The sequence below is a fragment of the Crocuta crocuta genome, unplaced genomic scaffold (genome assembly GCF_008692635.1).
Source record: "Crocuta crocuta isolate KB4526 unplaced genomic scaffold, BGI_CrCroc_1.0 scaffold118, whole genome shotgun sequence".
In the NCBI taxonomy this organism is placed as follows: domain Eukaryota; kingdom Metazoa; phylum Chordata; class Mammalia; order Carnivora; family Hyaenidae; genus Crocuta; species Crocuta crocuta.
In genome coordinates this window covers 8407494-8434757 of record NW_027551558.1, presented here as the reverse complement: position 1 = coordinate 8434757, position 27264 = coordinate 8407494, and the positions used below count along the sequence as shown (strand labels likewise).

Here is a 27264-nt window from a genome sequence, read left to right as displayed (position 1 = left end):
TTAATTTCTAGTGTTTATTAGGGTTATTGCGTGCACTGGGCCCAGAACTAACGTGTGGGAGGAGTGTAGGCTGATGGTTAGGAGTGTCCAATTCTTATTCTACCTGTGCTGTCTCTGAGTTGTGTGACCTGAAGCAGACTGCTTCTACTTCCTAATCCTAGAATGGATATCCTGGTACTGTCACAAATGAATATTGTTGTGTTACCACAGAAAATAATTGTGAGCAGTGTTGACAAATACAAAATACAGGTTTTAATTTGACAAACCTCTACTGGAGAAATGTGGGTTGGTGGAAGGCAAATAAAAAAATGTGTAACCAAATACCCGCCTCAACGAAAAGATGATGCCCAAAATGATGATGGCATTTTGGACTTCTTTACTTTAAACAGATTGCATTTAGTGTGTGTATGCGGTATACCATTAATGTCAGTGTTAAAAACAACATTTAAGGGGCGCCTGGGTGGCTTAGTCGGTTAAGCGTCCGACTTTTGCTCAGGTCATGATCTCGCGGTTCGTGGGTTCGAGCCCCGCGTCGGGCTCTGTGCTGGCTGCCAGCTCGGAGCCTGGAGCCTGTTTCAGTCTGTGACTCCCTGTCTCTCTGACCCTCCCCTGCTCACGCTGTCTCTCTCTCTCTCTCTCTTCCCCCTAGAAATAAAAAAAAAAAAACAAAAAAAAACATTTAAGGTCATATTATATATAAAAACATATGCGTATATGTGATATATGTAATATATTCATACATATATACATTTGTAAAAGTGTAATATCCGAACTATGTATAAATGTTATTTAAATATTTTCTGAAAAGATTTTCTTTTTGAATATAATTTTTAGCTTCCAGAGCTGAAAAGAGATTTCATAGTGATTAAAATTTATCAAACTGTGACCTCGCCTAACCTTTTCTTACATCTGAGTGGTGTTTTGGTTAAATAATAATTTTCTCTTACAGGAACAGCTGAAACATAAAAGGAAATTCAATTTTGTGCAGTTTGACGCACAAGCAGTTGCTTGGCGGGAAAAACTTGTTGAAATCGATGAAGATAGTTTGCAAATGGCTCAGTCTTGGGTTAGAGACATCAAGGTAAGAAAGATGGAGGCTGGGTCTGGGGGAAGAAGCCTGACTTGATCACCTGCTAAATTAATTCATGCCATGGAAATTCTTGAGAAGAGGGTTCTGAGCCCCAAGACAACAGGGGTTTCACACAGTTTTGTTGACAATGGACACATGAATCCAAGCTCATGAGTCCCTGTCTTAGCATTTAGATATGCTTTTGTTCACAGCATACCATTTTAAGATCTGCCCTTGGCTCAGATCGCACCCCTTTATGAAGACAAATGTCAAAATTTAATTTTTTTGTACTCAAACATTCAGATTTGATCCTCTTGAAACCTCATTATTGTTTCAAATGATATATTGCAGCTATTTTTAACAGTTGACTTTGTTCAAAAGTAATGAACTAGCTGATGAACTAGTACAGTGTGAGTGGTTAAGACTGAAAGCAAACAGGGAGAGGGTGGAGGCAGGATACAGTGAGAAGGAGAAATCACTTCTTCAGGCCTGCCTTTCATTGGAGAACTGCTCTTGGCACTTAGACTACTGGAGAGAAATTTCCTTTCTGTTTTTGTTTTAATGTTTGGTTTTTTTTTTTGAAATTTCTGAGAGAGAGAGAGAGCGAGAGAGGGAGAAAGAGAGAGAGAGAGTGCGAGTGTGAGCAGGGGAGGGTCAGAGAGAGAGGGAGACCCAGAATCAGAAACAGGCTCTAGGCTCTGAGCTGGCTGTCAACACAAAGCCTGACGCGGGGCTCAAACCTACGAACCGTGAGATCGTGACCTTAGCCAAAGTCAGACGCTTAACTGACTGAGCCACCCAGCTGCCCCAGAAATTTGCTTTCTTTGGATTTTCTCTTATCATGAATTTACCTTAAGTTTTTAAAAAGTTCTTTTTCCAGAACCACACAGCATTCCAGATATTTGCGATACACTAAAATTGAAACTAAGGGCTCTTCTGAAAAAGTCAAATGTAGATCATAAACATCTTTAAATAGTTCAGTGCATGAGTGTCCCAGATTTGACAAGAAGCCACAAATGGACTTTAGCAGAGCTCCTTGAATATCGGGATATGCCAGATATACTGTCATTGGGATATACCAGAGTTCCCTTGGGGCTGGTTTTTTAAAAATGGGAGAAGGAAGAAATATGTTCTGTAAGAAATTATGAGGCCTATAAGTTCTTGATCTAACTGGCCACCTTATCCTGGGAAACAATGTTCAAGTCACACTCAACTTGATAAATTTCCAGGATTAGCAAGTGAAGTTACTTGAGATATATGTTCCCTCCTTTTATGGACTATAGGTGATTGTTAATTCAGAGCCCACTTATTTAGAGTTTGTCATAACAAGATATCACATATGCAGGCTCATTAGATAAAAGCACTAACAGGTGCTGCTTTATATAGAAATTACTAATGAATTGAACCAGCCATCTGAATGGCTAAAAATATAACTCAAATCATTCTTTGTAAAGGATAATTCTGTTATCTTCAGAAATCTCCACTGAGGCTCTCTTGCTTGCTGAATGTGCAAAATTCATTTTCAGGAAGACCAAATTTCTCTATATTCTTTTGACTGTTTGGCTCAGGAATCAACTCCGTAAATTCAGGATACCACTACTGCGTTCTGAAACTGCTTTGTGCTGGTTTTGGAGCAGTAGTTCCCCAAGCAGGCCTCGTCAGTCCTGAGGTCAGAGGAGCACAAGCTGGGGCCAAGTCTGCCCAGTAGTTGGGGGCAGGGCCTGGCCCAAGGCTGCTGGGGAAGCAGGGAGCGAGCAGGTACAGAAGAGGCACCAACTCCTGACCATCTTTTCCATGACTCCCCATCTGGCTTTCTTCTAGCTTTTCTAAGATCTTTGCAACATTCCCTGAACGGTGGGCTTGTCAACAAGAGTATTGAGATGGGGCCTGGAGAGAAGAGCTGTACTGTTTACCATCTGAGCTATGTTTCTGCTGCCCAAATGCTGAAGCAGGGTTTTGGTGGTTTTTTTTTTCACTTTTTAATTTGAAATCATTTTGGACTTATGAAAGAGTTGCACAGATAGTACAGAGAGTGCCTGTATTACCTTTAGTTTCCCCTAATATTAGCATCTGACATGAACCTGGTTCAATTGTCAAAACTAAGAAAATCACAGGGGTGCCTGGTTGGCTCGGTCAGTAAAGTATGTGACTCTTGACATTAGGGTCCTGAGTTTGAGCCCCATTAGGCTTAGAGCCTAATAGAGAGAGAGAGAGAGAGAGAGCATGTGCATGCAGAATCAAGGGAGGGGCAGAGAGAGAGGGAGACACAGAATCCGAAACAAGCTCCAGGCTCTGAGCTGTCAGCACAGAGCCTGACAGGCTTGAACCGATGAACCAGGAGATTGACCTGAGCGGAACTCAAGCAACTGAGCCACCCAGGTGCCCTGAGTTAGAGCCTATTTAAAACAAAAACTAAAAAAAAAATCTATTCAAAACAAAACCAAAAACTAAGAAAATCACAATGCCATTATTAACTAAATTACAGATTTCATTCAGGGTTTATTAGTCTTTCTACCCAATCCAGGGCCCCATATTGCATTCATTTCTTAAAATTTTTATTTATTATTGAAATATAGTTGATATACAGTTTTATATGAGTTTCCGGTGTACAATATAGTGATTCGACAATTCTCTACTCAGTGCTTTGCACAATAAATATAGTCACCACCTGTCACCATACAACACTATTATAATATTATTGACTATATTCCCTCTGCTGTACTTTTCATCCCCATGACTTAATTATTTGATAACTGGTAGTTTGTACCTCTTAATCCCCTTCACCTGTTTCACTTGTGCCCCCACATTATGGTTAGTTGCAGTGTCTTCTCAGTCTCTTCCAGTTTGCATCACACATCCTCAGTGATGCCTTGTTTTGCATGACCTTTTGATCAGGTGTTTTATAGACTCTCCTTCAATCTGGTTTTATCTGATGTTTTCTGATGGTTAGATTGGGGTTAGAGTACCACAGAGGTGATGTGTCCTTCTCAGTGCATCATGTTGAACAGCACATTATGATGATACGCCTTGCTACTAGTGGTCTTAATTTTGATCTCTTGGGTAAGGTGGCATCTGATAGGTGTCTCCCCTGTAAGGTTACTTTAAAATTTCTTTTTCAATCTTTATTTATTTTGGAGAGAGAGTGACAGAGACAGAGAGAGAAAGAGAATGAATGAGCAGGGGGGGAACAAAGAGAGAGGGAGGCATAGAATCTGAAGCAGGCTCCAGGCTCAGAGTTGTCAGCACAGAGCCCGATGTGGTGCTTAAACCCATGAACTGTGAGATCATGACCTGAGCTGAAGTTGGCCACATAACTGACTGAGCCACCCAGGCACCCCATTTTTTAAAATTTATTTTTGAGAAAGAGAGAAGAACACAAGTGGGGGAAGTGGCAGAGGCAGACAGAGAGGGAGACACAGAATCCAAAGCAGGCTCCAGGCTCCAAGCTGTCAGCACAGAGCCTGACGTGGGACTCAAACTCACAAACTGTGAGATCGTGACCTGAGCCGAAGCTGGACGCTTAACTGATGGAGCCACCCAGGTGCCTCTTCTTTTTATAGATAATACATGTTTTGGAGGAGGTATTTTGAGGCTATGTGCATATCCTTTGTGTCTTAAACTTTTACCCACTAATTTTAGCATTCAATGGTGGATCTTCTCTACAGCAGTTATTACTGTGATGTTCTTATGGTGACTTTCTATTTCCTCTATTCCTTTCACATTTATGTGTTAGAATTCTTCTGTAATGAAGAGCTTCTCCTTTCCCCATTTTATTTATTCATTCGGTCATATATTTATTTCATTATGGACTCACGGATATTTGTTTACTCTTTCAGTAATAAGTCAATACTATTATTTATTTTGTTACTAAGCTTGATCCCACTCTGGTCATTGGTGACTCTTTCAGGTTGTCCCCTGTCTTCTTCACATATACATCTATTTTTTTTTTCTTGAATACTTGCTTATTTTCTGCCACTATAGATGTTTCATGATCATCTTATACTTTCCCACCTCATTCCCGGAGTTCACACTTCTCCAAAGAACTCTTTTTTCTTTTATTAGAAAGTGGTATTTGGAAACCAAAATCTGGGCACTTACGTATGCTTATTGCTGCTTCTGGACTCACTGCTGCTAGGTTCTCTCAGTGGACAGAGATGGGATACATATGTATACTAGCCCATCAATCCATAAACACCTATATTCCTATATCTATTTATTTATATTTTCTTTAAAAAAGAAAAATAAGGGATGCCTGGGTGACTTGGTTGGTTAAGCATCTGACTTTTGATATTGGCCAAGGTCATGATCTCTTGGTCATGAGATCGAGCCCCGTGTTGGGCTCCATGCTGTATGTGGAGCCTGCTTGGGATTCTCTCACCCTCTCTCTCTGCCCCTCCCCTGCTTGCACACATTCTTGCACACGTGCTTTCTCTCTCTCAAAAATAAATACATAAAAAAAAATAAAACCAGGGGCTCATACTAATAACGCTTACTCCAACCCAGAGCCACAGGAATTATTTGTAATGAGTGTATTTCCTTATTTGTAACTTCTTTGACCATGAAAAACCTGATTTGATTTTCATTATCTGTATTGTATTTAGTTATTTGTTCAGTCCTAGTATACGTATAGTTTCAGAATTTCTAATCCATACTCTGAGAAAAACATTTATCAACTGGAGTATAGTCTTTACACATAGTTTTTTCTCTAGCCTTACACTATCCGGTCAAAACACTGTTACCTAAAGCTCTTAAAGTCACGTACTTTTTTACTCAGCTACCTTAGTGTGGTTATATCATTCGTTATTAATATGTTGGCTTCCTCCCTCATCCTAATTGAATTGTATTTTAATTTGCACAGAGCAAAAGCACTCTTTTTGGTGTATAGATCTACGGATTTTGATAAATCCATGTATTTCCACCTCTCTGACTGAAGGACTGGGAAAAGGCAGGCCCACCAAAGATCTAGTGGACTAGACAACCAAACTGTTTCCACAACCCAGGCCCTGGCACGTAGTCTAGTTCATTGGAAGCAGTGGCAGCAGTAAAGCCATGACTGCCTCACCCTGACTTACAACTTAGATCCTGTCAAGTGGTCCAGTCTGCCAGCAGCAGCAGAAGCAGCAAAACTCCAGCTGCCTAGTTATACAACCCAAGCCTGGGGGGCAGTCTTATCCACCAGAAATAATGGCAGCAGTCAAGTCCTCGGCCACTCAGCTTCTATGCCACAACATTCTGGCATGTGTGAGTAGTCTGATCTTTTAGCGGCAGTGACAGTAGCAATATCCCAGGCTGTCTCAGACTGCAGTCCGCACATGGGGTACTGGCAGGTGGTCCCATACAACTGCTGCAGTGGCAGCAGCGAAGTCCTAGGCATTTCTAAACCCATGTCGCCTGTAGGTGGTGTGACCAGCCAGCAACAGCAAAGTCCCTGACTGTCCCAGCTTCACAACTGGGGCACCAATGAGAAGTCCAGTCCTCCAACAGCAGCAAAGGTAAAGCCTTGTGTCTTTCTGCTCTCAACTCAGTGGCATCAGCAAATTCAGGTTCAGCAGCTTCTGTTCCTATACCACAGGTCACCTAGCACCAACAGGCACCCCAAAAAGATGGCTTTGCGAGGCTTCCTACAGATAGCACCAAATAGGAGCTGAGTGCGAAACCCAGCAGTACAAGAGGCACCAAGCAGACCAAAATAAGATTGCAGGAGTAGAAAATTAAATTGTTATTGGAACTAAAGCCCACAAAGGTAGGCTAAAATAAACATACTACACCTGAACAGGGTGACTGTCTTCTAAATTACATTTAAACGGGAATAGTCTCTTAACATAGTAACCAAATTGTCCAGGACATAAAAATCAGTCATCATACCAATGATCCAAGAAATCCACATTTGAATGAGAAGAGCAAACAACTGATGCCAGTACCAGCAGAGCCTCAGAGACCTCTGGGACAGTAAAAAAGATGTAAATTCATGCCATAATAATTCTAGAAAGGATAGGAGAGTGTGGGACAGAAAAAGTATTTTAAAAAGTAATGGCTAAAAACTCCCCAAATTTGGTGGAAAACATAAAAACTACAATTCAAGAATCTAAGCAAACCCCAGACAGGGTAAAACCAAAGAAATCTACACCACAACACATTATATTTAATCTTCTGAAAAGTAAAGACAAAGAAAGATCCTAAAAACGGCCTAAGAGAAATAACGCATAAGCTATAAAGGAACACCGATTCAAATGACAGCAGTCTCTCACCTGAAACTATGCGACCAGAAGGAGGTGGCACAGCATTTTTCAAGTGGTGGAAGAAAAGAACTGTAAGCCATGAATCATCTATCTGGTGAAAATATCCTTCAGGGTTGAAGGAGAAGGAAAATGAAGATAATTTGTTGCTTGGCTACAAAGAATGGCTAATGGGAACTCTCCAAATAGGAAGAAAGCTTGGACCTTCAGAAATGAAGGAGGAACAGTGGAATGGGTGAATATAGAAGTAAACATAGGAGAAAATCTCTAACCTCACAAGTTGATTTAATGATGTTTATAGTTCAAGGAAAAGTTTTGTTTTGTTTTTAATTTTTTTTTAATGTTTTTTATTTATTTCTGAGAGAGAGAAAGAGACAGCATGAGCAGAGAGAGGGAGACACAGAATCCAAAACAGGCTCCAGGCTCTGAGATGTCAGCACAGAGCCCGACACGGGGGCTCGAACCCACGAACTGTGAGATCATGACCTGAGCCAAAGTTGGACGCTTAACTGACTGAGCTACCCAGGCCACCCCAGTTCAAGGCAAAGTTTAACACCATCTCTCTCTCTCTCTCTCTCTCTCTCTCTCTCTCTCATAGAGGAAATATTTCAGACAATATAGTTTTTAAATGGCTACAGTAAAGGGACCTAAGTGGAACGATAGTTTTTATACTTAACTTGAAGTGGTAAATCATAAATATCATTAGGCTGTGATAAGTAACACATATACATAAGAAAATGCCTAGAGCAACCATGAAGAAAACTACATAAGACAATACATTAAAAAATATCACAAATAATCACAATAGAACATTAAAAAATGTTCAAATAATCCATAGCAATGCAAGGAAAAATAAGATAAATGAGAAACAGAGGAATTACACAAGAAAACAAAAATAGGAAGCTTAATTAAATGTTAGTAACTACATGTAAATGATCTAATATAACAATTACATGACAGAGATTAGAGAATAGACAAAGACATGATCCAACTCTGTGTGGTCTGTAAGAAAGTCAATTCAAAAATAACAACATAGGTTGAGGATGAAAAGCGAAAGAATGGAAAAGATATATAAACACTAATTTTCTTTTAATCTGGAGTAACTATGTTAATATCACATAAAGTAGACTTTAAAGCAAGACTTTAAAGCAAAGAGAATTGCAAGAAACTTAACATGAAAATAAAAGATTAATCCAACAAGAAGATAACAATTCTAGCTACACTTGTGGTGAGCATAGTATTATGTATAAACTTGTCCAAGTATTTTGTTGTATACCTGAAACTAATATAACACTGTATGTCAACTATAAATTACAAAAAAGAAGATAACAATCCTAAATGTGTATGCGCTGAACAACAAAGCTTCAAAATACATGAAAAATATTTTGAGTCAAGAAGAATAATGGACAAATCAACAATGATAGTTGGGGCCTTCAGTACCCCAGTCTTAGTTGATAGCACTACTGAACAGTCAGCAAGGATTTGGAAGAATGGAACAATACCATCAACTAACCATATCTAATTAATAGATGCTCCACCCAACAACAGAATATATATTCTTTTCAAACAAACATTGGACATTCACGTAAAGAGACATATCTTGAGTCATAAAACAACCCTTAACAAGTTTAAAAGAATTGATACAGATGTCTCTTGACCATAGTGGTATCAAACTAGAAATCGATGACAGAAAGACAACATGAAAATCTCAGGACATTTGGAAATTAAAGAACAGGCTTTAAACAATTAACAGATCAGAAAGAATGCCACAAATAAAATTTAAAATCTCATAGAATTTAATGAAAATTAAGCAAAATGTGAATATTGAGCGGTAAAGCTAACAAACAGTGCTGGAAAGGAACTTAATGCACTAAAAGCTTACATTACAAAAGAGGGAATGATTTCAAATCAATAATCTATTTCCTTATCTCAAGAACCTCTGGTCTGTCTTTTCAAGGATGTTTATATAGCAAACTGCCTTAGAATGTAGGGAGATAGTGTCTCCCTTCAGAGCAAAAGGTGACATGTTTGTTAGCTAATATAAAGATAATATCTAACTCCAGAGCAAATGACAAGCATGCTTACAGTCCATTATAGAATATACAGTTTTCCTAAGTTCGGGGTCCTTCTCCTTTAACACAACCTACTGTGTGTGCAAGTGTCACTTAGCCCTCTTCACATCACTCTATGGGAATTGGGACTCAGGAAACTGGTGCCCCCAGAAAGCTGACATTCTGCCTACTGCTATTGACGTGAGTAGTAAAATCCTGTCGGTGACCCAGGACTTTTGGCTCTTCTGCCAGCATCCATGTTAGTGTGCAAGTAAAGGGAAAAATTTCAGACCCTTAACAGTTCTTGATGTATATTCATGCAAAAACCTGTAAGCAAACATTTATAACAGCTTTATTTATAAACACACACAAGGGGAAATCACACAGATGTCCTTCAACAGGTAAACAATGGATAAACAATTTTACATCCATACATTGATATACTAGTCCTGAATAAAAAGGAACAAACTCTTGATTCATGAAATAACTTGGGTAAATCTTAAATACATTTTGGTAAGTGAAAGAGGCTTGACCCAGCAGGCTACATACTATGGGGAGGAGATAAAGGTTGGAGTCCAGCTGCCCCACTTGAACTCTGAGAGGTGCTGCATCTCGTTACTGCTGGGTGGGTGTGAACGCTGTTGGACTGGGAGGACTTGTTATGCATAGTGGGGATGAAAGTCTTGGCTTACCACTTGGCCTTCTCTGCCACCACCCTGGTAGAAGTATCAGGGCACTTTATTTCATTTATCTGACTTGACCTTCGTGGGTCCCTGGGTTTGTGTCTGTCATTGTTTTTGGAAAACTCTCAGCCATTCCTTTTTTCAGATATTTCTCGTATCCTGTTTCCTTTCTTGTGTTTCCAATTAGGCACATGTCAGAATGTTTGATACTAACCCACAGCCCTTTGATGCTCATTTCTGTTTTGATTTTGCTCTTTGTATTCATCTGCATTACTGTGTTTTTGATTTTGAGCATTTCCATTCAACTATTTCTTAAAGTTTCCATTGCTCTGCTGAAATCACCCATCTGGTCTTTAGTGTCGTTCACCTTTGCCATTAGAAGTTTTAGTGTATTAATCACAGTTATTTTAAATTTTCTTTCAAGTAGTTTCAACATCTGTGTCATATCTGAGTTTGTTTCTGATGAGTGTTTTTGTCTCTTAGTAATATGTTGTTTATTTCTTTTTAGTATGCTTTCTTATTTTGTTTTGTTGAAAGCTAGATGTCACATATAGCATATAGAGACTGAGATAAATATTATTTGTGTCTAGAAATGAGCATACCTTTCTTTTTGGGGGGAGAGGAGCAAAATTAATCTGGAGCTGGGCTAGGTTTGAGGTTTGTTGCCATTACCATGTGCATCAGGCCCCTCACATTTTTGTGGTACTTGGGGTTTGGGTTGGAGGGAGGGATGATGTGCTAGAGACTTGTTCGTCAGTGTCTGCTCCACCCTCTGATTTTGATTTTCCCTTCACACTGGGCCTCATATTGTAACTCTCTTACTAGTTCCTTGCCAGTCATATTGGTAGGGGAAGGTAGGGTGGGTGTTCTCTGAATGAGCCTTCATCTTAGGCTGGCTGGTGTCCCAGAGTCTAGGGAGTGTGTTTTTCTCAGTAGTTCTGAGCCCAGAGCCTAGCCCTGCTTCTTTTCCAAGAGTGGGGGGTTTGGAGAGCTTCCCCCAGCTCTCCTAGGTTTTCACCAGTACCCTAAGGGTAACTCTATTTGTTGCCCTTCCTCCTCGCCCCCCACCACACACAGAGATACACACACACACACACACACACACACACATTAGGGCTTTTCTTCTGAGGGTGAGATGGAAGAGAAGGGTCCCTGTGTCTCTGTTCTCCCCCAGTTCTCCACCATATAGGAGACTTTCTTGAGCACCCTGTGGGTTTTGCGGTGAAAAAGCCTTCAAGAGAGTGCAGATTCCCCTATATTTGTGGCCTGTGGACCTTTACCTTCTCACCAGTACATACCTGGCTGGCCTCTGCCAGTTCACCAGTCACCCCAGCCAAGCTCTTGTTACTAGTGTCTATGGCATCTCACCCCGGAAACCAGTGGTTGCATCTCGCCAGTCTCTGCACATGCCTGTCTGTCCTCACATTTGGGGTGAGCTGATTGCCCTGTGACCTAAGCACTCTAATGAGCATAACCAAAGGCATTTACTTGCTGTTTGTCTGGCTTCTTTTTATTACAAGTCTGGCAGTGACATTCTTTCCAGTGCTCTACATCCTTGGTCAGAAACTGCAGGGGTTTTAAAAACTTAACAGTTTCTTTGCTGTAGCCCAGATTGCTGATGTTAACAGGCTCATGTTTGAATAAATCCCAGTTTGTCCTGCCAGGCTTGTATTCAGATTGTATGTATAAGCTGTGTTGACAGCCGAATGAACAGTAACTGAGTGAGTGCCTCACACAGAAACACAAAGATAAAGTTGCATTAAGAACTCTGTCATCAGGACAGGAAATCCATAGTCCTGGCTTCTAGCCATCCTGGAATTGTCTGGATAGAGGCTTTTATGGCACACCCAGGGATTTGGCTCCTTGGAATTCCTGGGCTTAAATTATTATCTCAATATAATTTTATCTTCTATTCCATGAGTACTTTTCTTTCTTTTTTTGGAAGCAGAAAATAACTTCTTTGTGAGATCTGTTTTGAGACTCATGTATGTGCTTGGTATCTCTCTCTCTCTCTGTGTCCCTCTCTCCCTCCTCCCTCCCTCCCTCTCTGTTGTAGATTGGAAGTTCCACAAACACCCTAAATGCTCTGCAAATTGCTTTTGCTGATGAAGAAACACAAGTAATCTACCTTTTGACAGATGGGAGACCTGATCAGGTACTTACCAAAGTTGGGGACAAAATGGATTCACCAGTACCCTTTGAATGCTGAGAATGGGTTTGAGGGACCCTTTCAACTGCCATTGAAAAGCTGTTGAGAGATGGTTCCTTGGCTTAGGGACCCAGAACTGAGGTGAGAAAATACACTGAGGAATTCTTTTGTCTGCTGAAATGCAGAGGAGAATTTATGTGACAGCAAATGTTCTCTGGTTAATGTGCCACACACCCGCAGGCCTGGAGAGCAAACCCATGAAAGGAGATATCCACCTTCCATTGAGGACTGGTTTATATTTTATTACAAACTAAGAGTAAGGAGATTCTTTTTTATTTTTTTTCCTTTGGGGGCTCCAAATCTAAACATGTCACTACACAATGTCCTTGGTTTTACCCCTAATTTTAACTTAGTAATCACTTAAACAAAAGCATGCCTTTCTAGTGAAATGTTCTTTGTTTTGCTTAGCCTGACTGGAAAATATTTGAAAAGTTTTAGTGGAGTCTGTTCATCTTCTTTTGAGCTTTGTGAATGAAAGACTAATGCTCTGGGCATTAAATAAACATACGGATTTGCAGGCCAGTACAATGTAAATTAACCGCTGAAGTGAATTAGTATCAACTTCTATCCTTCATTGTGAGGTATCTGCATCTGAAGAGTGCTAGGCAAATATTGTAAAATATCCTACATCAAGTGGTCCGGGGCTTAAATAGTAAAGCAACTGGATTTTATCACAGCATTAGATTTATGGCAGAGAAGTTATGTGTAAAGTGAAATTTTATTTTGAATGATTTTCCAATCAACTTCATTATGCTTTCTATTTAAAAGCAATTTATTGTGCTTTGCTTATGGTCCATGTGTGGTGCAAAGGTTTGGGACTACAAAGATGAATAATATCTTACCCCTGCCTTAGGGGCACTTACACTTTGGAGGTGTGCCGGACATGTATGGTTAACTGTAATATGACACAGGGTGTGGGATTGTTGGTGCAGTGAGATGTCTGCGAATGGAATGATGAGTTCTGCTGTACAAGATGGAGAGAAGGCTGGGAAAGGGTCCATTGAGGAGGGGGCATTTGAGCGGTGTCTGGAAAGAGGAGAAGGAGTTTTCTTTTAAATTATTTTTTATGTTTGTTGATTTTTGAAAGAGAGAGAGAGCCAGAGAGAGAGAGAGAGCTGGGTAGGGACAGAGAGAGAGGGAGACATAGAATCTGAAGCAGGCTCCAGGCTCTGAGCTGGAGGCTCCAACTCACAAACTGCAAGATCATGACCTGAGTAGAAGTCAGATGCTTAACCAACTGAGCCACCCAGGTGCTCCAGGGGAAGGAATCTTCTAAACAGAGGAGATTATTGATATCCTGGGCAGAAGGAATAGAAGTGTGGAAGTATGTGGGCTTCCCAGAGAAACAATCTGAGAGCAGGGACAATGATGGAAGAATGTCTGGGCTGAGACTGGAAAGTTTGGTTGAGGAAGATTGTAAAGGTTCTTGATGACCACTGTAAACAATGAGTGGGCTTTACTGCAGTAGAGACTGTAGTGGGGCAGGTGATCCCATTCACCTGTACTTCAGAAATGTGCCTCAACAGTACAAGGGAAAGAGTAAATCTAAATGGGAGCTGGTGAGGGAAACCAAAGTAGGAAACCAAAGTGGAGAGGAGAGGACTCTCCTCAGAAATGAGATAATAGAAGTAGCATCAAAGGATGTGGTGACCAGTTTGGGAGCAGAGGAGGACAGAGTGAGGAGAAGATAGAACCAAAGGAGAAAGGAATCACAATTACTAATTTCTGGTTTATAATGATTATGTTAGTAACTGATTTAAATTTAAATGTAAAGAAGAAGGAAGCTTGGGAGTTGCTGATGGAGGAAGCTGAGTTCGAGCATCTGTAGTCCATGGATATTCAGAAGCCCCTAGAAATATGGGGGTGGTGTTTGAGGAAGGTGGAGGCTAGAGATTCTGATTTGAAAGTCATCCAGACAAGGGATCTTTTCCTTTTTAATAAACTTACTGATTTTACTGTTTGCACTATAGGCAATTTAGAAAATGTAGATAAGCATATAAGCATAAAAAAGAAGAAAATTTAACTCAGTCATAATTCAATTTTGTGTTTTTCTTTGTTTCATCTAATATATGCATTTTATGGCAAGTAATGAGATATTCTTCCAAAACATCATTCACAATGACTCCATTATATTCCATTATATAAATTTAATGTAATTGCTACCTTGGAAATTAATTTTTATTTCATTTTGATTAGTAATGCATTCACATGGTATAAATTACAAAGATATAAAGAGTATACAGAGAAAATTCTTCCTACCTCCTGTTCACTAGCTAAGAGGCAAAATATGTTACCAATTTCTTGTATCTTGTTCAGAGCTTGCTATGCAAGCAGAAATGTATTTCTATTTACTTCCTTTTATAAATACATAAAATGTAGTATGTCCTGCACCTTTATATAAAACAATATGCCTTGGAAATTGCTTACTATCATAAAGAGCTTCCTCATTTTTTATAGCTGCCTAGTATGCCATCACATGGCTATTTAGCCATGTATCCTGGAGATGGACATTGAGGTTGTTTTCAGTCTTTCTATTATACACAATGCTGCAAAAGTAACTATGCAATGTGTTTTGCATATGCATATCTGTAGCATAAATTCTGAAAAGTAGACTCAATCCAAAGGTCTATGTTTCGATAGATACTGCCAAATATCTCCCAGATAGGATGGACCAAGTAACACTCCCGCTAGCATCATATTGGGAAGGATCTTGTTCTATAGTCCACCGAATTGGCAAGGATTCTTGTTCTATGGTCCACCATATTGGGAAGGATTCTTGTTCTATGGGTCACCACGTTGGCCATAGAAGGATTCTTGACCTACAGTCTACCATGTACTTCTGAGAGTCTGGAATCTCCTGGGAATATATGCAAAATGTACTCATACATTTTTTTTGGGGAGAAGATCTCTAGGTTTCACCACAGAGTCTGTGGACCACGTAAAGATGAATAACTAGGGATATGGATGATCATTGGAATTAGAAATATACTGGCTATCCAAATAGTAATTTATAAACTCCTAGTTAGATATTTTATGTTCCTATCTTCTTTTCCCTCACATGCAGTCTATTTCTTTTGCATTATCCCTCAGATTCTCTCAAAAAAGCAAATTAATATTTAATATTCATGTTCTGTGTTGAGGACATTAAGATGTATCACTCAATTTCCATTTCTTTTTGAATATTCACGGACTTTGTAGGACCTGAATATGTAAGGCCAGTGCTATATTCCTGATACTCAGCAGAATTTTCTGCTTGAAAGAACACACTGAGATGCTATTCAGGATTTAATTCCATAGATTCCAGCTTACTGCTTGTTTGTTAAATGTCCAGAGAAGAATTATACAGCAAGAGAAGTCTTAACTTAATCAAGTGAAAAGAATTCTAGTAATATTAGTCTTCATTAAAATGGAATTGATAGGTGTCTTTTGATGGGCATCTCTAGGTGCAAATGGACACTGCAGGGCCTCTGCCAACAGCAGCCCAGCACATCTTTGGCCGCCATCATTTTGGGACTTCTTTGAAGTTAGGGACATACCCTGGCAGGAATCAAGAAAATGGGAGTGAGGAAGGCTTCTGTACCATTCCAAACAAAAACACATGGGTAAAGCCTAATATGAGGTATACAAGGGGTGGGGACATAGAGAAGGCACGGAGTGAGTTACCTGCACAGCCAAACCTCCTTCAGGCAGTTAGGAGAACTGATCCTTGCCTTTCTTGCTACCCCAAGCTGACATTTGTAGTGAAAGGGTCATCTGGCTGCAGTTAGACTCAGAGAAGAGAGAACTGGGGAAAGTCTCTCAGGTATGCTGCTTGCCCTCATTTAGGGACTTAAGGGACCTCCATGGGGAACATATGAAGGAGGAAGCAAAAGGCTTCCTCAGTATCATACAGGGGTTCCACAGGGAAAGGGCCCACTACTTTCTCAGATGCAGAGCAACTAGAATAAGTGTCTAGAAGGAGTCAGGGTCAGTCAGGCTGCTGTGGTGAAAGGTTTACTTCCATGTTCTGAGTCTTCTCTTCAAAGCTGTGAGAACATAAACCAGGGAAAGGAATCCTTGGGTGGGGTGCAGGCAGGAGGTCGGGAGTGGCTACTTTCCATTGCAGGGACAGAGCTACTTCTGCAGTTCGGGTGCTCCCACACCCTCGGCCAGCTCTCCCAACACCACACTGCACCAGGTCCTAAAACATCATGCCAGTTTAGCAAACACTGTCTGAGGCTGGGTGCAGGTGAGGGGTTCATAATACACTAACAGACTTTCTCATCCCTGTGCTCTTTAGCTGTATGGAATGACAGAAATGGCTTTGGAGCTAGAGACCAGGGTTCGAAGCTCATCCCCAGCACTGCCCATCTGAATGAACTTGGGCAAGTCCTCTACTGTGAATTTCCTCATCTGTGGCTTAGAACTAATACTCCCTACTCATCAGTAGATGAGATGATGTTCCCATGAATGCATTCCTCAGATATTTACTGAGTACCTTTTATATGCCAGGCACTGCTATCAGTCTGGGATATGGTGGTAAGCAAGATGAACTTGTCTTCAGTGAAGCTTATGTTTTATACGGAAATAGGCAATGAGCAAATAAATATATGAAAATGTCAGGTAGCATATGAAAAGATGAAAGTGCTACCCCCAGTACCTGGCACCCACAACAAGTACTAAGTCAATGTTAATTGCTTTCCCTTCCCAAATATATCAGCTATAAGTCAATACAGGAATAGTTCTTGGCTAAAACCCTATAAAATTAACAGAATTTAGGTCTAGTATATCCAGTCTGGTATCAGGGGTAGTGGCCAGGGGTCCCTGGTAAGAAACAAGGATAATGATAGTGCCCACCTCAGTGGGTTGTAGGGAGGATGCAGGCAGAGAGCACAAGCAGAGCTCTTAGTGCTTTGTATATGTTAGGTACTGAGAAATGGAAGGTAGGCTGGCCGAAGGAAGGGGAAGCAGCAGAGAGGGCTTTGCTCTGTGCTTGCAGTTGACAAGAAGGATGAGGTCAGCTCAGTTAGGTTTGCAGTTTGGTTAGGAAAGCAGCTGATGGTCAGAAGGGCGAGGAGAGAAAAAGGGATAAGAGGTAGAGGTAGGTTTATGAGCAGGGGCAGACTCAATGCTGGAGCCAGACCCAGACTGAGGCAGTGTGTAAGTGGTGGCTGGAATGAGGCCAGACCCTGGGGGATCACTTAACCAGCCACGTCCCTGGGTGGTATGTGAGCTGCACAAGGCCAGTCAGTGTGTGTCCAGAACCCTCTCTCCCTTATCACTCTGCATTTCCAAGGCTCATAAAACAAATATAGAAAGGGTTAAAGGCCAAATGATAGGAACTAGAAGTAGAGACTAGAAACTGGCTAAAGGAGCCAGCAAGTTGGGTCAATCAAAGAGGGACTTCTGGCACTGAGAAACACAGAGGAAGTGGGAGCAGGACAATCAGAGGCAGTTTCTGAAGATTCTCAGCTGGGCCGTGGTGGTGGTGGTGGTGGTAGAAAGATGACAGGAATTCATTAGTTAATCTTTCCTGAGAGTCAGATAACATTAACATTACTTGAGAGTCGATCCTTACCAAGAGACAGTTTTATTGCAAATGAGGGGAGTAAACAGTCTGGCATTGCTTCTAATACCAAAAATTGGCTTTGAATTCCAGTCTTACCATGTAAGAGCTTGATGACCCTAGGAAATCTAATCCTTCTGAGTCTCTGTTTCTCCTTTGTCTATGGAGCCCATACCCACTGGGTCAATTAAGGTTTCATATTACTGGGAAGAAAAGAATAGGAGCAGACAAATGACTATAACAATGGAGAGATTTATGTTCCTATGGATAAGAAACTCAGAGGTAGGCAGTCTAGATTCTACAGCTGCTCAAGGATGTCTTCAAGAAAACAGGCTTCTTTTTATGTTCATTCTCTACCATTCTTTGTTTATGATTTCCACCTCATGGTTGTAAGATGGCTGCCCTGTCTCCAAGGAGTGTCCATTTTCCAGGCGGTGCGGATGGGAAGGGGAAGGACATTAGTGTTGTTGTTGATGTTGTTGTTGTTCTTCTTCTTCTTAAATCTTTACCTTTTTATCAGAGAAAAGGAATCTTTCCCTTGGGACTTCCACCTGTATCTCAATGGACAGAACTGGGTCACATTGCCCATTCTAGCTGCAAAATCATGTCAGAAGATGAGTTCTTATGTGTATATGGTTGTTTGCTTATTTGTTTGTTTTTTAACTGGGCACATTACTGTCATGAAAAGAAAACCAGGGCTCTGCCAGTAAAAAAAGATGAGAGGATTTGATATTAGTAGGCAACTATCGGTCTTTCCAACACTGCCTCAGAGGATGACTGTGAGGACTGGCGGGCATGTTATGCTCCCACAGAGTGCCTAGCACATGCAAGGACCCTCAGTAACCATCTCTTCTTTCACTCTGCAGGAAACTCATTGACCATGACCTTTCTGATGCTGGAAAATTGCTCTTTTGGAGTAGTTGCTTTGGAAGCCACCTTGAGATCCAGTGGCCTCACTCTGTAGAATCCCAATAGCCAGGATGTTCTACCCCAATACTTTCAGTGCTTGAAAGTATAGCCCAGCACTTTATTGTTATTTTTTTAAATATGTTAAGGTTATTTATAGTTTCCTGTGTTTCTTTTTTTTTTTTAACTTTTTAATGTTTATTTATTTTTGAGAGAGAGAGAGAGAGACAGACAAACCATAAGTGGGGGGGGGACACACACAGAGAGGGAGACACAGAATCTGAAGTAGCTCCAGGCTCTGAGCTGTCAGCACAGAGTCCAATGTGGGGCTCGAACTCACGGACTGTGAGATCCATGACCTGAGCTGAATTCAGACCAACACTCAACCAACTGAGCCACCCAGACGTCCCTGTCCAACACTTTAAAAGCATGAGCTCTAGGCTTAGGTCACCTAAAATTGAGTGATAGGGTTAGTCACATATTTCTTCCAGATTCTTTTCTCCACCAGATTGTGAGCCCTCAGAGGCAATGGCTGAGTCACTGAGAGTATGAAGACTCTCACCATCTGGCAATGTTTGCTTCGTTTATTGAATTGAATTGACACCTTTCCAAGAAGTTACTCATTACTGTATAAGGAATTACAAGTTAAGAATCTCACTGTCTGTAGCACATACTAAGGACTTGCACATTTAATTTTTTTCTTTCTTTTCCTCCCTTTCCATCCCCCTTTTTCCCCCTCAAAATATATTATTTCAGCCCCCTGAATTGGTTTTAAACCAAGTCAGAGTTTTTCAGAAAATTCCCATTTACACCATCTCCTTCAATTACAATGATGAGATTGCAAATGAATTTTTGAAAGAGCTTGCTTCTTTGACTGGAGGAGAGTTCCACCTTTGTAACTTTGGCTGCAAGGATCTGTACCCTCCAGAGGCTATTCAGGTAAGAGCTTAATGAACTGAGAAGAGAGTGTTCATTCTGTGCAGGCTGGAGGCCAATGGATAATACCTTAGTTGAGAAAACTGCAACTACAATGACAACTTAGTCAAGCAAATGAAATCACTTAACCATGTGCTGCAAAATGTGATCCAAGGACCATCTGAACTAAGGCATTTGTGAAAATGCAGATTTCTCGGGTCACACTTCAGAGCTACTAAATTAGGCTCTAGGCATAGAGGTCCAGAAATCTTAATTAATATAGTTTGTTTTTCTTCTAGGCTTTTTATTATGGAAAGTTTCAAACATACACAAAAGTAGAAAAATATGTAGACCCCTGACTCATGTACCCACCAGTCAGATTCATAATTATCAATATTTTGCCAAACTTTACGGATCTGTATTTTTTAAAGTTTATTTTGAGAGAGAGAGAGAGGGAGGGAGGGAGAGAATCCCAAGGAGGCTCCACACTGTCAATATAGACACTGGGCTAGAACCCATGAACCATGAGAATCACAACCTGAGCCGAAACCAAGTGTCAGACACTTAACTGACTGAGCCACCCAGGCATCCCATGAATTTGTATTTTTAACAAGCATCCCAAGGGGTCCCTACTTGAAGTTTGTTAACTATTGCTGTTTACAGACATTTGTGGAAAACAATTTATATCGTGGGTAGTTGTCTTCTGACTTCTCAGACTATATAACCATGTGACAATATGATAAGTCAATTCATTCTAATGGGCTGATGGGAGAAACTAAATAATATTCTATTCTCCAGTACTCCAGACTTGGCCTGAGGTTACGCGTTTCAAGAATGCCCTTTTGAGAATGTATTTTATCTTATTGTCTGTCCTGCAGAGTCACTTTAAATCAAGCACAAGCCAGAGCAGTGCTTACATTTGAATAAACTATTAGAGTCTAGTGAATGAATCATCCGAAAAGGATCAAGGATCAAAAGGATCGGAGGAAACAATGAGCTCTCTGAGCTCACACAGGGCAGGGAATAGTGACTCCTTACATCAGCTAGACTGGAAAACCTCATAATCCAATGGACATTGGGTAGAATATAAAGAAGGATCTTGCCTCAGGAGTGCGAACAACCTAAACGCTGTTCCAGTTCTGCCTAGAAAATCTTTAAAATGCAAGACCCGAAAGGATCAATCTCTTTCTAAGGTACTTAACTGCATCCCTGAACAAATCCCAAGAATAATTATAAGAAAGCAAAAATATCCATCACCCAAAAAAGTAAAATTGACACTTTCTGACATCAATTCAGATATTAGCAGGTATGTAAAGAAGCAGGAAAATACAGGTCCGTAAGGAGGAGAAAAATCAAACAGAAAAATTAAAACAAATGCATCACTGATTCAGATGTTAGTATTAGAGCATAAAAACAATTATTATATCTGTATTTGATATGGTCAAAAACAAAATACAAGTAAGACAATTAAAATTTTTAGAGGTGTAAACTACAAAGTTTGAGATGAAAAATACATGGACTGGGAGGAACAGCAGGTCAGACATTGAAGAACAAAAGATTAGTAAACTGTAGGGCAGCAAAAGAAACTATCCAAAATGTAACACATGTACCCATGTGAAAGATAATTAAAACAATAAACAAAAACCTAGAAAATAGGGCATAAGTGAGCTGTGGAAAAATTCAAGTAGTCTAATAAATATGTAGTTGAAGCAATAGTGCCAGAAAATTTTCAAATTGGTGAAAAACTATAAACCCACAGATCCAAGAAACACAATGAATACCAAGCACAAGAAACATGAAGAAACCACACCAAATTATATCAGAATTAAACTTCTTAGAAGCAGTGACAAAGAGAAAATCTAAAAAGAATGGGGTGAAAGAAGACAAATTATTTACAGAGGAACACAGGTTAAGGATGACAGCATATTTCTCATCAGAAACAATGAATGTCAAAAGACAGTGGAGTGCTATTTTTAAAGTACTGAAAGAAGAAAAAAGCTCAGCATAGAATCTATACATTGAAAATAACTTTCAAAAAAGAAAGTAGAATAAAAACTTCAAAGATATACAAAAACTAGAAGAATATGTCACCACTTAACCTGCAGTATGAGAAATGTTATAGGGAGTAGTTTAGGCAGAAGAAAAATTACACTGGATGGATATACAGATCTATACTTAGGACTGAAAAGCAAAAGATAACTACATGGGTAGATAATTAAGGCTTTTTTCCTTGTCACTTAAATCTAATTATAAGATAGATTCCCAGAGAAACTTGTAGTTCCAGCAGTAATGGTGTTGCCCCATTCCTTCTAGGTCCTCTATCTTATAGCTAAAAAAAATCCTGGAATCAGGATAGGAACATTCTGAAAGGTGAAAAGAAGAAAATAGAATCTCTAGGGACCTCAGAACTTAAAGAATGACACGGCATTAAGTCTTGGGGCATTTGTTAATACTTTCCATATATCCTAGATAGGATACTACTGAATCCTCCAACCTGGAATCTCTAACAGGCACAGACAAACAAACAAAAAAACAAACAAACAAAAATAGACCCAAGAAAAGCTTATTCTCCCTAGCCAAACGACTGAGAAGAAGGTGACCAAAACAGAAAGCCTTATTTGCAGTACCTGTCATACTCTAGTCATACACCAATGGAAAAACTTCACCCCTTTCCCTGAGATTTGAGCTGAACTGGGAGCTGATCTTCTGCACACCCATGGAAGCCAGTGATGGTGCTCTGATCCCTCTGCCAGGTGGCAGCGGTAGAGGTGACCAGAAAGCTAATCTTCTGTCCCCCACATGGTGCAAGCAGGTGGCAATGCTCTGATCTCTCTGCCAGGGTAGTGTGAGTAGGGCTGAATGGAAAGCTGATTCTCTAAACCCCATTAGACAGAAGCAGGCGGTATCAGAGGATTGAGAAGGAAGCTTATTGTCCAGTCAGTAGTGCTCTGATTCTCCCACCATGGAGTCCAGTGGCAACCTGGACTACCCCACCAGGCAGCTCTAAGACTTGGGCCATGTGAGTACAGTCCAGTCACTGCTGTGCTTCACCACAGCCCTCATCTGAGTGGGACTCAGTGAGGAGATGAGCTTCCATAAACACTGCGTCAGTGAAAATGAAAAAGGAAGTGTGATTTGGAGATAGGCAGCCCTTGACTTTCCTCCCATCCTTGGTGCCAGTGGGGCACCACTGTGAGCTAAGCCTCGTAACACCCAAAAGAATAAAAATAAATGAAACTTGAAAGGGGAGTAGCCCCCCTGTGGTCCTCCCTAAGTGGAGAGCTGATCCTCCAGCCCCATCCAGCATCAACAAGACCAAAGAAGGCAGTGCTATGTGAGACTACCATACTCTGACTCCCTACCCTAGGGGCTCTCTCTGTGAACAAAGAGATTACTCTCACACACAAAGAGAGCTGAACTCCTGACACTTTGACAGCTTGCTTTGATGATAATAACTGGGAAAAAATCACCAGATACACAGTTGTGCCCAAATGAAAGTGAAATTTAACCATGAGAGTCCCTAAACATATAAAAAGTGTACTAGAAAAACAGATTCGCTGGGATAAGTGGGCAGGACTAGCCAAAGAGACACAACCATAAGTGGTCTGGTTTGGGAAGCCTCTTTTCCCCAACAGACCTGAGATTCTTCTCTGCACAGAGACACCGGAGTGTGTGGGAAGAACAAGCAAGAGTGATCCAGCCAGAGCAAGTGGTCCATTCCAGGAAAACTCTTCCTATGGGACAGAGACCCTCCTACTCCACCCAGTGACACAGGACACCCTGAGGAGAGCAGTAGAGGCACCAAGAAATAACCTGGCAGTCTGACTAGGGGAAATTCCTTCTGCCTGCTCAGACAGTGCCAGCAGGAACCAGTGGGAGCCCCGGTGACACCAGATTAATAAAGAAGACCAAAATAATATCAAAAAGGCTCTGAAAATTAAACTGCCATTGGAGCAGCAACCCACAAAAGTAGGACAAAGTCTGACATGCTAAATTTAAACAGGGTTACTGTGAGCTAAAATGAAAGTTTTACTTTGAATTCTTTTAAGTTTATTTCTTTGAGAGAGAGAGAGTGAGGGAGGGAAGGGCAGAGAGAGAGGGAGAAAGAGAGAATCCCAAGCAGGCTCTGCACTGCCAACACAGAGCTCAATGTAGGGCTTGAACTCACAAACTGTGAGATCATCACCAGAGCCAAAGTCAAGAGTCAGATGCTTAACTGATTGAGCCACCCAGGTGTCCCTAAAATAAAAGTTTTAAAATAGAACCCAGAGTCTTATAATACAATATAGCCAGAATATTCAAGATACAGTGAAAAAAACTCACTTATCATACCAAGAACCAAGAAAATCACAACTTGAATGAGAAAAGACCATTATATGATTCCAACACTGAGATAGAAGAATCAGATGTTGGAATTACCTGACAAGGATTTTAAAGAGCCTATTATAAAAATGCTTCAACAACTAATTACAAGTTATTTGGAGAGAACTGAACAAATAGAAAATCTCAGCAAAGGTGTAGAAGTTATAAAAATTTCCAAGTGGATATTCTAGAACTGAAAGATCCAATAAAAAGTAAACTCACTGGATGAGCTTAGTGGTGAGAATGGAGATGACTTAATGTTATCAGTGAACTTGAGGTCAGGTGATAGAATTCAGCCAACCTGAATAACAGAAGACTAGAACCATGGGAACTTATAGGACGATAATGAGAGACATTAGTATCGTCGGAGTTTCCCAAAGAGAGGAGAAAAAGAAAGGGGGGCTGAAAGACCACATGGAAAAATAATAGCTGAAAGCTGCCCAAATTTGGTAAAAGGTATAAACATACAGATTCAAGAAGATGAGTAAACTCCAAAGAGGCATGTAGTGAACAACTTTGCACTCATAAACTTGACACTTAGGGAAAAAATAAAGGAGCACTTACACAAGAAAAGTGTGCAAGAAGTACAAACAAGAAGCCAAAACTACCAGAAATCAACCAAGATAAAATGTGCAATGCGAATCACACCAAAATAAATATTTTATCAAGAGAAATAAAAGCAGATGTCCATACATAGACTTGAACGCAAATGTTCATAGCTTTGTTTATAATAGCCCAAGCATGTCCCTCAACAGGTGACTAAATTTAGTTATTCAATATGCATTATAATGCTACTCAGCAATAAAGGTGAATGAACTCTTGAGTCATGCTGCAACACGGGTGAATCTCAAAAGATGAATGAGGGAAGTTGGACAAAGAATACATACTATATGATTCCATTTATATAAAATTCTACAAAATTGAAACTATAATTTCAATATGGTTTCAATATAGTGTCAGAAAGAAGATGAATAGTTGCCTGGGAATTGCAGGGAGAAGGGTTTTAGGGTAGGGGGATGGCAAATTTACAAGGGGGCCTGAGAAAACTTTTGGGGGTCATGGATATGTCTATTATCTTGATTGCGATGAAGATTTTACAAGTGTGAATGTCAAAATTATTCCAATGGTACACTTTACATGCATTTGGTCTATTTTATATGAATTATACTTCAGTAAAGCTGTTTATTACAAAGGAATAATATGAGAACTACACGAAATTCTTTAGATTCTTTTCTTGATACAGGTGGCTTTCTGTTAGAAATGTTTGAAATCTGAACTCGTCACAATATATTTACTTCTCATTTTGGCAGAATGACGATCTGACTCTTTTAATTAAGGAAATGGAGCAAGGACGAAGTGACCTGCAGAAAGTACAAAACCTTTATTCTGAGTCTTTGATCATGGATTGGTGGTACAACGGGGAGAAGGAAGGAGACAGTAGGTAAGGACGCCAGGGCCCCTCTTTCCCCCTCAGATGCTCTCCTCGCTCTCCTTGCTGCATCTTCTTTTCTGTAGTACTTTTGGGATTTCTCTTAGTGGAAGGAATCACATAGCCTGATTATGTTAGAAAAAAGTTTTTTTTAAGGAAAGAGAATTCATAATCTAATTTGTAAGCTAATATATGGCTTCAGGAAGCCACATATTTACCTTTATATGTAAGTTCTAAAATCCTTGTGTGGCACTTAAGAGAGAAATGTTAACATCTCATCTCCACCCAGTGTGGATAGGCCCCCTAACCCCAGCAGTGACATAGCACAGCAGGAGTGCTATGTAGATTTGACTCAGGGATCAGGAGCCCCAAGGGTCTCTGTGTGATCTTGGCGAATCCCTGACTTCTCTCCATAAATGTCCACTGCTGAGTCTCCATTTCCTCATCTTCAAAATGGTGGCTGTGGTGTAGGTTTTGGGATAAATAATTTCCCAGGTCTTTTTCTACTCTATAATCTAATATGCCTCTAATTAGTAATTTTTTAAACAAAAATCAAAACTACCTTAATATTAAAAAATGGTGTCAAATCTTATTAATACAATTTAACATTGTGCAGATATTCAAATATCTCAGCTTCATATCAATACCCTATTGGGAAGATGTCTTTTTTTAATGTTTGTTTGTTTGTTTATTTATTTTGAGAGAGAGAAAGAGGGAGAGAGAATGAGAGTGAGAGTGAGAATAAGAATGAGAATGAGTGGGGTAGGGGCAGAGAGGGAGGGAGAGAGAGAATCCCAAACAGGCTCCACACTGTCAGCATAGATCCTGATGCGAGGCTGGATCTTATGAACCGTGAGATCATGACCTGAGCCAAAATCAAGAGTCAGATGCTTAATCAATGGAGCCACCCAGGCACCCCAGGAGGAGGTCTTTTTTTTTTTTTTTTTTTTTTTTTTTAAAAGAGTGATAGCAAATGCAGAGAAGTTGAAAATACATTTATCAGTCAGGATTTCATTTTTGTCAATATTCACTGTCTTCCTGTTAGCAAATTAAGCATTCATATAGGCTGGAGGTAGGTCATGAGCATGGAATCAGTAAAAGAGGTAAATATTATACTGGGACATCTAATGAGATTTTACAGAATTATTTTTTAAAGTGCTTTTCACTTTAAAAAAAGATCTCAGGTACATCTTCTCAATTCAGATAATTTGAACAAATAAATTAATAGTCAAATAAATGGGTAGCACCTCAGTGTAAATTGCCCTTTGTATCTTAACTATCTTCTTTCCCTTGTTTAACCAAACTAAAAAAATCTCAAGACAAAATGACTAGCTATTGCTTGCAAGCTGGCTTAGTCAGTTGACTATATCTGCTATTGATTGAGTAGTGAATGAATTTTTGTTTTTTGATTCCTTTTTTAGGGGGTAGATAGGGCATGTTCTAGAGTCATACAGAAAACTATTTTGGTCCAGGCTTCCCACCATTACATGTTGGGTAAATTTGGGCAAGTTACTTAACCCTGCTGAGACTCAGTTTCCTCATCTACAACAAGGGAATAATGGTAGTCACGTGGTTGTTGGGGAGATTAAATGAGGATATGCCTATCATGTAATAAGAGCCTCATTCTAGAGAGAGCATCCTCCTATACTTCCTTATAACATAACAACATTAGGAAAAGTTAATTCACTGACCTTAACTACAGCCAAAAATAAGTTGCCTTGTTCTGGCTTTCTACCGGGTGAAAAAATGGTTCAGCCTCCAAATCTCCTGTCCCTTCCTTCTTTTCTTAAGCATTTATGGAAGTACAGATCATGTGCCTGGTGAACTGGGATGCACAGATGAATATAAGCCCAGCCCCT

At 40.2% G+C, this 27264-nt stretch overlaps 1 protein-coding gene across 1 annotated transcript in view; it reads left to right on the top strand.

The window, feature by feature from the left end:
* The window catches only part of VWA3B (von Willebrand factor A domain containing 3B), a 208443-nt gene that overhangs the window by 109237 nt on the left and 71942 nt on the right, over nucleotides 1-27264 (top strand). Inside the window, exons 12-15 of the mRNA XM_077749344.1 lie at nucleotides 950-1081; nucleotides 12096-12194; nucleotides 19456-19638; nucleotides 25287-25417. Of these exons, the coding sequence (XP_077605470.1) occupies nucleotides 950-1081; nucleotides 12096-12194; nucleotides 19456-19638; nucleotides 25287-25417 (545 nt within the window). The remainder of the gene's footprint in view (nucleotides 1-949; nucleotides 1082-12095; nucleotides 12195-19455; nucleotides 19639-25286; nucleotides 25418-27264) is intronic.